At 48.6% G+C, this 12448-nt stretch overlaps 1 protein-coding gene across 13 annotated transcripts in view; it reads right to left on the bottom strand.

Annotated features, from left to right (window-relative positions):
* The window catches only part of NFASC (neurofascin), a 195875-nt gene extending 183670 nt beyond the window's left edge, over positions 1-12205 (bottom strand). For 7 of the 13 annotated variants that reach the window (XM_055235346.1, XM_055235349.2, XM_055235352.2 and 4 more), the window contains exon 1: positions 12075-12200. In XM_055235346.1, the coding sequence (XP_055091321.1) occupies positions 12075-12181 (107 nt within the window). In that variant the 5' untranslated portion in view covers positions 12182-12200. Of the gene's footprint in view, positions 1-12074 lie in introns of all 13 variants that reach the window. The other 6 variants (XM_055235353.1, XM_055235348.1, XM_055235347.1 and 3 more) reach the window with 1 other exon arrangement.
* Between the last annotated feature and the right edge of the window lie 243 nt (positions 12206-12448).

The following is a 12448-nucleotide window of genomic DNA, read 5'->3' on the forward strand; positions in this document are numbered from 1 at the left end:
TGAACAGTTTGTGACAGTCACTTTAGCCCCAGTCTTCTGATCCCTAATTCAGTCTCTGTCCTCCCCACCACCGGAATGATCATCCATTTGGTATATATTTACTGAAAGTTGACTTAGTTTCAGGCATTGGACACCCACTTAGAGTCGCTATTCCAAGAGTAGGGCTAGCCTGCTCTAAGCCAGCTGCATTCTTTGATCCCTCATGGGTGATGGTGGATCTACAGGAGTGGTGGCCAGGGCAGTGGTAGTTGTGCAAGTGGTAGTTGTGGCACCAAGTGACAGAGCCCTTGGCATCATGTTGTAATCAACTGAACTAACCACCCACACATCAGAGAACTACTACTACTGTGATGCAGGTGTCAGTAATATGCTGTAAGACATTCTCTGACCTCAAGCCACTTACAGTCTCTTGTAAGGAAGATATAGCCATGTGAAAAGCACAGCAGAAGGAGGAGAAAAACTGTCCAGTGGTTCTCAGATTGGGCTATATAGTAGAATTACCTGGAAGGCCTTTACAACATCCCAGTACCTAGACCCAACCCTCAGAGATTGCAATTTATTTGGTACAGGTTGGGTCTCAGGTATCAGCATATTGTAAGATCTCCCCAAGTGATGTTACCATGTTGGCAGGGTTGAGAACCCATGTGTAGGGCCTTGTCCATCAAAGCGCAGTTTGCAGACGGGCAGTACTGGCATTACCTGGGACCTTGCTGGAAAAGCAGAATCTCAAACCCAGTCCAGACCTGCTGATTCTGAACCTGCATTTTAACAAGATCCCAGGTGATCTGTGTGCATGTGGAGGACTGAGGAGCACTATGTGGACGATGGTGAAGGCAGACTCCTCCCTGCGAGGCAGCCAGAAAAGTCCTTCCCCAACCCCAACTGGAATATGCAGCCCACCCACTCCCCACCAGGCAGGGCACACCCCAAGACAGTAGAGCCAGGGGCCTGGGTGATCATGGGGAGCCACATCACCAAGCTCTGCTTCTCTTGCTCCTCCAGAGCTGCACCTGGGCCTGCATCATGGGGCTCCATGTGCCAGAGCTGATGGAGACCCAACAAATCTCTTCTGTGACTAAAAGGAAGTCTGAGAGCAAGGCTCTGTCACCATTTAAGGGACAAAAAGAAAAATGAGTTTCTTCCCTTTCCACAGCCCTCTTCCCCAATGTCCCTACCCTCTTCTAAGTGCCCTTCACCATGGAAGAGGAGAGGCGAGCTCAGGACAGCCCTACCTCGGTACAGCCCAGTGAGAGAGCAAGCTGCCTGAACAACCATAAAGGCAGCTCTGTCACTGCAGGCATGGAGGTGGCTGGTACCAGCTAAGCCACTCCCTCATGAAGGAGGGAATCCCTGAGAGGCCAGACAGGGACACGCATGTAATCTGGCCCCTCCAGCACCCTGCACCCCACCCGCAGCTCTGGATCCCTGCTACCGCCTTTGTCTTTGTTTTTCCCTATCAGTTGTGTGTGTGTGTGTGTGCGTGTGTGTATTTCATACGTGCCTGCCTTTTCTCTCCCATTAGACTGGGAGCAACCATCTTCAGCTCCTCCTTTGTCAATGCCTGCAGTACTGAGCACAGAGACTTATGCCCAGCAGGGGCTCAATAAATATTATTTGTATTCATGTGCATACATTTTCTAGGGGTCAAACCCACTGCTCCATACTAACAAAGAGTGACTCACAAGCAGGCCTTTATTAGGGATTACTATGAGCACACTGAGATTCTATTGGAGAAAACAAGAAGACAATAAGAAATACCTTCAAAAAGCATGCATCCTGGTTTAGGAAATCAGACTTATACATAGCAAGCCTAAGACCAGAGACACAGGAAATCAAGCATGTTTATGGTAAGGTTAGGCAGGCCTATGGAGGCTGGCATGTGCCAACACCATGGAAATTTTCTGCTCCAGTCTTTTGACAGATTATTATTACTTACCTCTTGCTTGGCATTTGTAAGCATTTATCACCCTTTGATACTTCTAACACTCACTCTTCCTTGGGGCAAAAATGGCTCAGAAAAACAAAAACAAAACATAAAAAGGCTCACCTGTACCCCTACCCTGGGCCATGTCCACTATACCAGATAAACGGGATGACTGTAAAGATACATAGAGTTGCAGTGGGAGATGGATCAGGACCGGGAACCTTTCTCTGCTGAGATGCCTGCAAACATCTGACACCACAGCACATTATTTGTACCCCACCCCACCTCACCCGACAGCCAGCTTTTCAGGGCCATAAACACCGCATAGCTTTCCCATTCCAGGCTCCAAAAAGTCTTAGATCAGGTCCCTGAGACCTCAGACAGAATCCAAGGAGCCTTGTGTCTCTGCTTTTGAATGGAAAACTTGCAGGGCATCATGGATGGTTTTTCTCATTATGAAAAGAAGAAAGTCAGGGCAAAACCCACAGCCAGACACAGGCTTCAGTTTGGTTTCAGCATGGGGCTTTCTCCAACAATTTGTCAAACTTATCCCCACTCAAAAGTTCACTTTACTCTAAGTCAAAGATGCTTAGGTATGAGGATCAATAAGGAGAGGTAAGTGGCAAAGGTCAAAGATTCTGACTCAATAGAGCTGTGCAGTCTAATACAGTAGGCACTAGCCACGTGTAGCTATTTAAATTTATATTTGATTTAATTCAAAATTCAATTCTTCAGTCATATTAGCCACATTTCAAGTGCTCATGTAATTGGTGGCTTAATTATGTTAGACTGTGCAAATACAGAATATTTCCATCATCAAAGAAAGTTCTATTGGACAGCACTAATATAAAGCATTTAGATGTTTCATTTGAAGTAACGAGTAGGGTGTTCTGGGAAGTTCTGCTGCTCTCCCCTGGTTTGTTGGGGAGGCTTTAGGTGTTCTGTGGAATGTTGAATAGAGGGTGTGCATTTTCATAATGAAAGAAGCAATGTGCTGGAATTCTCATGTAAACACAAAAGTTCTAAGGCAAAACTTACAAGGCTACAAACTGGGTCATCTTAGCATGTATACGTGGACACACAGTCTCTCCATACTTTTGCTTTCATCACAAGGACTATGAAGTCAGATACCATAACTAGTTTACTGACAAAAAGCCCACATGCTGCCTAGTCCTAGCCAGAATCATTCTCCAGATCCCCTTGGCTGGTTCTAAGCACTCCCTGGCTTTACTTTCCAACGCAGCATCACTGAAGAGAAAAATCTCTCAGGTCAGGTCAGCACTCTGGACAGCGACAAACTCCTTCCCAGTGTATTTCAGCACTCCCCTCTGCCCCAAACACCCTTCAGAAGGAACTATCCCCTCAGAAGCCACCAGGTGCCTGGGAAGGGACTTCCCATCCACTTCTTCTAACACCACAATCTTGTTGTCTTCAGAGCAAGACAGCGTTCAGCTATGAAGCTTCAAATACTCCTCACCAACTCCAAAAAAATCACTCCTCAGTTAGCAAGCCAAGGTTCGCTACAGTCTGGCCGCAGACCACTCCTTCCACTGCTCCAGCCTGGCCAATTCACCATGCCTGACCATACTAGCTGTTTCCCTCTTCTAGCCCTTTGAGTGGGCACTCCTTTCCCCACCAGAAATGTCATTTTCTTATCTTTGCCTATTCAGGTCCTACCCATCTCTAGAGGCCCAAGCCAACCCCCACTTCTCTTCAGAACTTTCCCCAAAGACTTTAATCTACACTGATTTCCTCTGTTCTCTGACATCCCAAAGCACTTCTAGTTTAGATCATGCTTTAGAAACTTAATTACCTATCAATCATCTTGTATCATTACCAGGTTCATATGTGAGTTTTGCCAGAACTAGCTTTTGCCAGCAACCAGCCATGCAGCCACAAGTCAGTCATGCCACACTTCTGAGTCTTCATTTCTTGATTAGTAAAATAACTATCTTGAACTAAAACATTTCTAACATTTTTTGAGTTGGGGTTTCTCTCAGAACAAGTTTCCACCTAGAAGAGTGCAATGCACATAGCAGGGTCTTCAAATAATAACTGCAGACGCAATGAATATCTGACAAAAACAAAACCAGGGCACATCCCAGGGCTGAGGCCAGCCACAGAATCCTGGTTTAGCTCCCAATGTGGATGACAAAGGCTTCAGTTCCACTCAGTGTGTGATGATAATCAGAAAGAGATCTAGTTTCTGCCCTTACCTACGTCAACATAGAAATATCATCTATGGCCTTGGAGGCATTTTCCTCCATAAAGGCATTCACCTCCAACATGTGGAAAAATACCACACAATGGATATTATAACAATGGCAGTGACAACAATGTCTTGCATATAAATTTATCTTATATAGGTCAGCCAACACCTGACAGCAATGTACTAACTTCATTTACTAATTACACACAAGCCCAGACAGACTAGGAAAAGTAACAAGAAGCATAAACATTGGTGGTGCCCCCAAATAAAACTCTGGCTGGTCTCACGAGTCAAGATGTTCCAAGAATTAGGTGGCAGGGAGACAGACTTAAAATTTTACCTCAATATTACACCTCCTGTCAAAATGATAGATAGCTATGATACCGCCTCATAATTAACATCCTGTTATTCTCAAATAATTTGGCTTATGGTCAACACACAGTAAGATATAGGGGAGATTCTTCTACCTTTGAACAAGAAAAAAGGCCTAGAAATATTTAATAACTTCTATCCTGCAAATAAAGATAAAACTAGAACCAGACCTAGTTGGAATAATTCTACTAACATAGACACCACACATGCACACCCACACACAGACACACATGCACACACATATCCACATACACAACTCAGAGAATTCTTAGTAATATAAAGAAAAGAGTGATGAAATTTTCTGACGCTGAAATTGGAGCTTTCACCAAATAGTTGTTTAAAATGCTACTGCCAAAGCAAATTGGCCAGCATCAGTAAAGAAAAAGGGAATTTTCATCACTGGGAAAAGTTCTTGGAATCACTCTGCCAGCCATTCACTCTCATCCCAGAAAATCACAAGATCTGAGAACAAAACTTAGCATCTGGTCAATCCACCTCCAGTTGGCCTAAACTGGATCCAGGAAAGCTAGCTCAGCATGAAGGCCAGAACTCTCCCATCCTAGGAGGCCTTTCCCAGAGTTGGGCATCCTATGTGCTCAGAGAAGCAAAGCAGGGAGACGGCAGTGCAACCAGGTTAGAAGAATAAAGACTAGCACTCAGGGTTCTCTATGATTTTGTCTCCATATACTGCACCAGACACATCCCTCACTACTGAATTACAAGCACCCACCACCCAAACCATGCCATTTACCTTCATGAATCAAAGATCCTCTGCATAGTCCTGCCTTTGCACATGCTTTTTCTCCAGTAGTCTTGGAGAAAGTCTTCAAGTCTTGATATCTCAAGACCTACCGGCCGGGCGCAGTGGCTCACACCTGTAATCCCAGCACTTTGGGAGGCTGAGGTGGGTGGATCACTTGAGGTCAGGAGTTCGAGATCAGCCTGGCCAACATGGTGAAACCCCATCTCTACTAAAAATACAAAAATTAGCAGGGTGTGGTGGTGCATGCCTGTAGTCCCAGCTACTTGGGAGGCTGAGGCAGGAGAATTGTTTGACCTGGGAGGTGGAAGTTGCAAGGTTGCAGTGAGTCAAGATCGCGCACTGCACTCCAGCCTGGGTGACAGAGCAAGACTCCATCTCAAAAAAAAAAAAAAAAAAAAAAAAAAAAAAAAAAAATAGACCCACCTCAAGTACTTCCTCTTGCAAGAGGCTTTTTTCCAGATCACCCAAGCTCAATGTGATCTTCCGTCAGCTTTCTAGAACTTACTTTCTGGAATTAGCAAATATTACTTATATTTGGACACATATCTCTTACCACCTGTAGGGCAGGAGACAGGGTCTCATAAGCCTCCACATTGCTCCAGAAGATGATGTGGTACCCCTGACCCAAATAGCAGGTGCTTGGTGATGATGATGAGAATAATTAGACCTTCTTAGGAGGTTCATTTGCCACCTAAAGTCAGAACTAGGTATGAAGCTAAGTACGTGGGGCTGGGTGGGGCAGGCAGAAACAGGCCAAAAGGGAACCCACTTGGAGGAGCACTGTTCACGCAGCCTTCCTCCAACTCTGGGTGCCAAGGACTTTTTTATTCTAGGACTGACCGGGAAATCCTTCTTTCCAACCCCTGAGCGGCAGATCCCAGGCTGTTTATCTCGTTAACTCTGTTTATTGTGATCCCGGTAAGAGGTTCTGAAGCTCTCCAAGCCCCTCTCTAATTAAATTCATTAGAACAGATTGGGGCCTTCTTTCTCGATCTCAAAAAAAAAATAACAACATGATTAGCATCACAATAACGGGGAGAGGGGCTGCCAGGGAGGCCTTTCAGGAGGGGCTGGGCCAGCCTGGGAGGGGAGGAGTGAGGAGGAGCAGGTGAAGGAGGAGAAGGCAGATGCTAAGACAGCTGCTTCCTGGAGGAAGAGAGCAGCAGGAGCCCGGAGGGGATGATAGGGGGGTGAGGAGATGACCCTACCATGCCCCGGGCACTCCAACTTTTTCATGGCACTGCATGTGGGAGAGGAAAGCCAGAACAAGAAATTAATCAATGATATAAATCCCAGAAACACGGGCTGTGGGACTGGAACTTGCAGCAATCTTGTAATTTTACAGAGAAAGAAATCCATTTAAGTTAACAATGGGGCCAGAAGTTGAAGGCCCCTCATGCCTTTTAGGATGATGTCCTTTTCCTGCAAGACTTTGCTGCATGGACCAGGGAGAAGGTGGGAGCCTAGGGGAGAACAGGCCGGATGAGGCAGGTCACTTCTTTCCCAGAGAATCTGAACCCAAGCTTTTGCTTATACACCTGATGGTTCCTTCATCTAGAATACCCTCTGCTTCTCTTGCATATCCAAATTCTGCCAATTCCTCAAGGCTCAGTTCCATTCCCACCACCTCTGTGTACAGCAGTTAGCATCTGATGAATATTTACTACCAGCTAGGTATTACACTGGGCCTTTCACTATCCTCTCACATTTAATCTCTGTAACAGCCCTGCAAGGTTCACATTAATTTCCCCATTTTGCAGATGAGCTGCAGCTATTCAGTTAGCAAGTGGAAGAAGCAGGGTCTGAACATAGATCCGTCTGGTCGCAAAGGCTGAATGGTGTCTATGCCATGTCACCTCCATGACTCCAACAACCTAATGCAACTAAATCATGCTTTTCTTTGAAATTTTACCATCCAGGGTCTGAGGCACCAATGAAGATTTAATTAGACCCTGGATTGTCTTGTTCTCAAGGTGTTTTACCTGTCTGTCTTATTTCTTCTATTTGAAAGCAGGAACCACATTTCTATCTTTCAGAAGAAAGTAAGGCACTCAAAAATGCCTTCTAACTGAATCCTTCTAATAGATTTTCCTAGAAAGCCTTGTGCATGTGGATAAAACATCCTAGCTTTTTATTTTTCTACCCAGGGTTGGAGGTCGGCGGGGGAGGGGGGTGGGAGGTGGGGCTCAGTACAACATATGGGAGAGGAGCACAGGCTTTGAAGTCAAACAAATAAAGGTTTAGATTCTAGCTCTGCAACTCACCTGTTCTGTAATCTTCAACAAGTAACAGCTTCTCTGAATCTGTCATTTTCTGTAAAACCAACAACTTAACAATATCTCATTTGTAGGGTTAACCCTTTGAGGACGAAACGAAATGATGCATATAAAGCACAGAGTAGGGTGCCTAGCACATAGAAAGAACTCGATAATGGTGACTGTTGGTACTATGCCACTTTTATTTTTTCTGGCTTGCCTCAAGACCTAATGAAAAAAGGGTGGCCTGAGAGTTGTCAAGCTGGCACAATCTAACCAATGTCCTGGGTCAGTAAAGCTGTGCAAGTGCCTACTCAAGCACCCTGCACAGCCATTAACTCCCAGGCCCTCTTCTGCAGTCCAGGGACCGGGCCATATACATCCAACATCTGCCCTGCAGCTAGGCCTGGGCCTTAGCTGGGCATTGTAAGTGCCCAAAGGTTTGTCATCAACTTGCTCGAGCCAAGGCAGGGGCCTGTCCAGACAGTTTGGTGCCATCACTCCAGATCCTACTGCTCACTATGACCCCTCAGCCATGCTCCTACAACACCAGGATCCTCTAACCTCAATCATAGCAGTTCTTGTGCTGAGTTTTAATTTGGTTTCATTTCTGTGTCTCCAATTTGACTTACATGCCCAATAGCTTGCACAGTTGCTGACAGATTCAAAGGCTCAGGACACATTGATGAAATGAACAAAAATGGGTGTGTGGGGGAAAAGAGGGGCTACTCAGACAGATGAAACTGAGAGTCTCTCTCCTTAGGCTATTTTCCCACTTCAGCTATGGATATTTGCGGGAATCTGTGGTCAAGTGCATAGCTTCTAAGGACCTCTCCTGCTTACCAATAACTTCCCCTCCCCATCAATGACTCCCACCTGACTCTGACCTCCCCATAATGCCAAATCCTTTCACACACCTTGCAGGTGTGTGAACCTTGCAGGGCTCACAATATTTTTCCTCGCCTTGCTTCTGAGCACATTCCTGTGCGTCTTCCCTACACGCGAGTAGCTCCCAGAGCCTCTTTCCTCTGACTTACTGACATTCTAAGCATATCCAGCCACACTTTACCCCTAAAATACAAGAGCTTAGAATAAGGGATTGGGAGAGTTAAGCAGCCTCGACCTCATTGCAGAGCTCCCTTTGGGTATTCCCCTATCAGGTTGTAGCCACATCTAGCTGAGTTCACCTACACACAGAACATCCCCCCTCTAGCCCTTCAAGCTGGGGATCTGACAACACCTTGAAGCCCATCTTGTCCCCTACCCTTTTCCTGATAGTCAACTTCAGGATCAGCCCTGAGCTACCATTCTGGATGGCATCAGCCAAGCCCTCTTCATAGCTGTGGAGAGCAGAGTGCTGATACCACCAGAATTAAAGATCCGGCTGTGTAACATCCCTATCTGGATGCTCTTGCTCAAGCTCATCTATATTATTTGTCTGATCACCTGTCTTCCTCTTCCATTGCCCAGGAGCTCGGAGAGATTGGACCCTGGCTTACTTTTCATCTCTATGGTCTCAGCACCTAGCAGAGCAGCACATCGTAGGGCTTAATGGATCTTTGTTAAATGAGTAAGAATGAAACCAGCCTTACGTTCCTCTCACTTCTCCCCTCCCCACCCCAAACATCACCCCAGCCAAACAGACTGAGAACTGAATTTTTCTGCTTCTCCCTCTCTGATTTCCTAAGAATTTCTTTTTCTAAAGACAAAGGGATGATTCTCACACCCCAGCTCCTGCATGATCTTGAAGATCTCAGGGTGCCTCTGGCCTCCAAAAAAGCCTGAGAGAGAAGAGTGGAGCCAGAGGTAGGAAACAAGTTGCAATAGGCTGATCAGAGCCTTGGCATCCTGTCTGTCACTCACCACAGAAATCAGACCCTCCCCTGGCCCACCCACCCCAGAAATGCAAAGCCAGAACCCCACCCCCAGCTCTCAGCCACCTCTTCAATGTGTGCCTTAAAGAACCAGCCTTTATGAGCACAGCCAGTTCAGCCCACAGGGAGCTGGCTAGGTACAATTGGAAGGTCTTGCTCCAGCTCTCTGGGGAGCTGGATCCTCCCTCCATGTGCCTTGATTTATTTCTCCATAGTCTTTCTGATGCCAAACAAGGGGGTGAGGGGTGAGATTCATTGCACAAAACTGGGAAATATGTACATTGTTATCAGAATCCCCCACTTCACCTGAGCTCCAATCAAGCATTTCAACATCAGAACCTTAATCCAATCAGCTCTCAACAACAGCTGCAGGTAATGCTTTCTCCCTCTACCAGGAAAAGCTGGCAGCCCTTAGGCACTGATGCCAGGGAAAGCTTCCAGCCCCACCCCCTCTCACGCTGGAGAGAGGACGGAGAAGGGTGACAAAGCAAGGTGCAGTCAGTGCCCCCAGCAGCACATCCCTTGCTGGGCACTGCCTGAGGCCCATTCAGAGTTTACTGCACAGGAGCTGAAGGAGTCCAACCACTCGGATTCCTAAAGTGAGAAAGCCTCGCAAAGAAGGGACAGAGTCTGTCTGCAATTTGCTCTTAACACCCCAATTTAAGCCTCTGGGTTTCGTCTAAGGCCCCAAGACAGGAATCGGGCTGCCATTCCCTGTTCCACAGTGGCAACCACAATTTCTGGGGCTAAGTGGGAGTGAGTTTCTTTCCTTATTGGCATAATTCTCTCTCTCTCTCTCTCTATACATGCATCACACAACACACACACACACATCACAACACACACACACACACACACACACACACACACACACACACCCCTTCAGTTGAATCCAAAGACGGGGAGAAATTACTCCCTCTGAAGTGCCAGCTCAGTCAAGACAAAAGGTGAAATGTATTAGCTGCGTAGCAGCCCCTCATCTCCTTCAGTTCTTCCTGCAATGCAATTCCACCACATCCAATCATCCCCAAACCAGAAGGAGGAGAGATCTCTGCCTGGCTTCCTCCACTGCCCCCACCCCACAGCTGATATGGCCCCTATCCCCAGAGGCTTCCACTCTTCACACACATATTCTCTGGGCTATTCTCCTATTGCTTTAAGTTCTCTGGGTTCTGAGGCTGGCTTTGGCTCCACACAAACAATTAAACTCCTGTCCAACCAGGTCTCAAAGCCCTGTGGCTTGCCCTTGCCTTGCTGGAGATTTGATTGAGGCCCAGCAGGGCCCAGCACATTTCCAAGGGTAGATGAGACACACTAGGCCCTCATGCCAGGGACACAGGCAGGCAGAAAAGGGGTATTGTTGTCCTCTCCCCCACACTGAGGGATGGGGCATCTCTGCTCAACACACACATAGACACACACACACATGCATGCACACACACACACACCCCATGCCAAAATGCCAAGGAAGGAGTCAGGAGCAGAACCTGGCTCAGGACAGGATGGGGGCTGCCATAGGGACCAGATTCTAGGTGATTCAGCACTCTGCCCACTCTTGGCCCAGCCCATGGGACACACTCATGACAGCTCCAGATGCCAAAGTGCTGACTTGGAGGCTGAAGCAGAATCTTTTCTAAAATCCAAAATTCTCCAGCCCTCCAGCAGGGCTCCTCATCCAGGCCTTTACCTCAAGGCTCAGGCCAAGCCCCAGGAGGAGTCTGCTCAGTCATTCCCCTGGACCCTGCCCCTTCCCCATCCTAGTTTCCCAATGCCTAGCACCCCCTCCCCCAATCCATCTAGGAAACAAACCTGAACAGCTGGAGGAATGGAGTGGCTGAATGGCTGGAGAGGAACGTAAGAGAGAGGCCTACTAACCCCCCAGCATTCTTCTTCCCCAAGCCACAAATAGGATCAAACATGCAGAAAGGGGTTATATTCCACAACCAAGATCCCCACACAGGGAAGGAGCGTCCAGGGGCCACTGAGGGAGGGCTGAGTACAGGCTGTATGGCTCCACACAGCACCAGGAAGGGCAGTGAGGGAAGGTGACGGGTGTCAGGCCAGCTAACAGCCAAAGGGGGGAGAAGGCGGGGTTCTTGAGAGGGACTGTGATGCAGGAGGACACCAAGAGGCAGCTGGGAAGGGGCTGGGGCAGGGCGTGCAAGGGGGAACCAGGGGAGGACAGAAACTGAGGGAGCAAATGGAGAGACAGGACACCAACTGGTAGGGGCATGAGATGGGGAAGAGAATAGGGGAGGCAAGAAGGGGCTGATGTGTGCGGTAGGAAAAATAGGAGGCATGGGGTCATCCAAAGTGGGGTGTCGAGGTAAACAGAAGTACTAGGGCAGGCAGGGCTCACGGATGAGGCGGGGACAGAGAGGAAAGGGAAAGGGTTGAGGATGCGGGAAGGGGGAGGGGACGCGGCCAACGAGATAGGGTGTTGGGGTGGGCAGGGGGCTGGGAGCTGGACGGGGATGGGGTGGGCATACGAACAGAATCGGATGGATTCGGGGCAGGTGACAGTGTGGAGAGGGGAAAGGATGGGAATGTGGACGGAGGGGGAGGGGGACAGGTCAGGGGATGGAGACAGAGAGAGGAGGGCGGGAACAAGGGGGTGTCGCTAGGTGGGTTTCCATGACTCTCTACCCCTATCTCTCCGGTGTTCGCGCTTGCCTACCTCCAAGGGCTCGGGCTCCGGCCCTGGGCGCTGTCCGAGCTGTCCGCTGCCGGCGCCGCCACTTCCCCCGCGTCCCCTGCTGCGCCTCTCGCCGCCCGCCGCCGCATTAGAGCAGAGACCAGCCCGTGCGCGTCCCCGGGCGGCCGGCGCGCCCCCGACACCCTGCGTGCGCGCCCCCGCGCCCCTCCCTTCGCGCGCCGAGGGGCCGCGGAGCTGGGAGCAGGACAGAGGCGGAGGGAAGGATGCTCCGGACGCATCCCCGCCTGGCGCGCTGGGGAGCGGTGCGCAGAGCCAGGGCCGGAAAAACAAATCCTCCTTTCTCTTTTCACCTGAGGCCTCTTTGCGGGCTCGCCTTGAGAGTGATAACTAGTCTC

Source organism: Symphalangus syndactylus, chromosome 19 (assembly GCF_028878055.3).
Source record: "Symphalangus syndactylus isolate Jambi chromosome 19, NHGRI_mSymSyn1-v2.1_pri, whole genome shotgun sequence".
NCBI classification, from domain to species: domain Eukaryota; kingdom Metazoa; phylum Chordata; class Mammalia; order Primates; family Hylobatidae; genus Symphalangus; species Symphalangus syndactylus.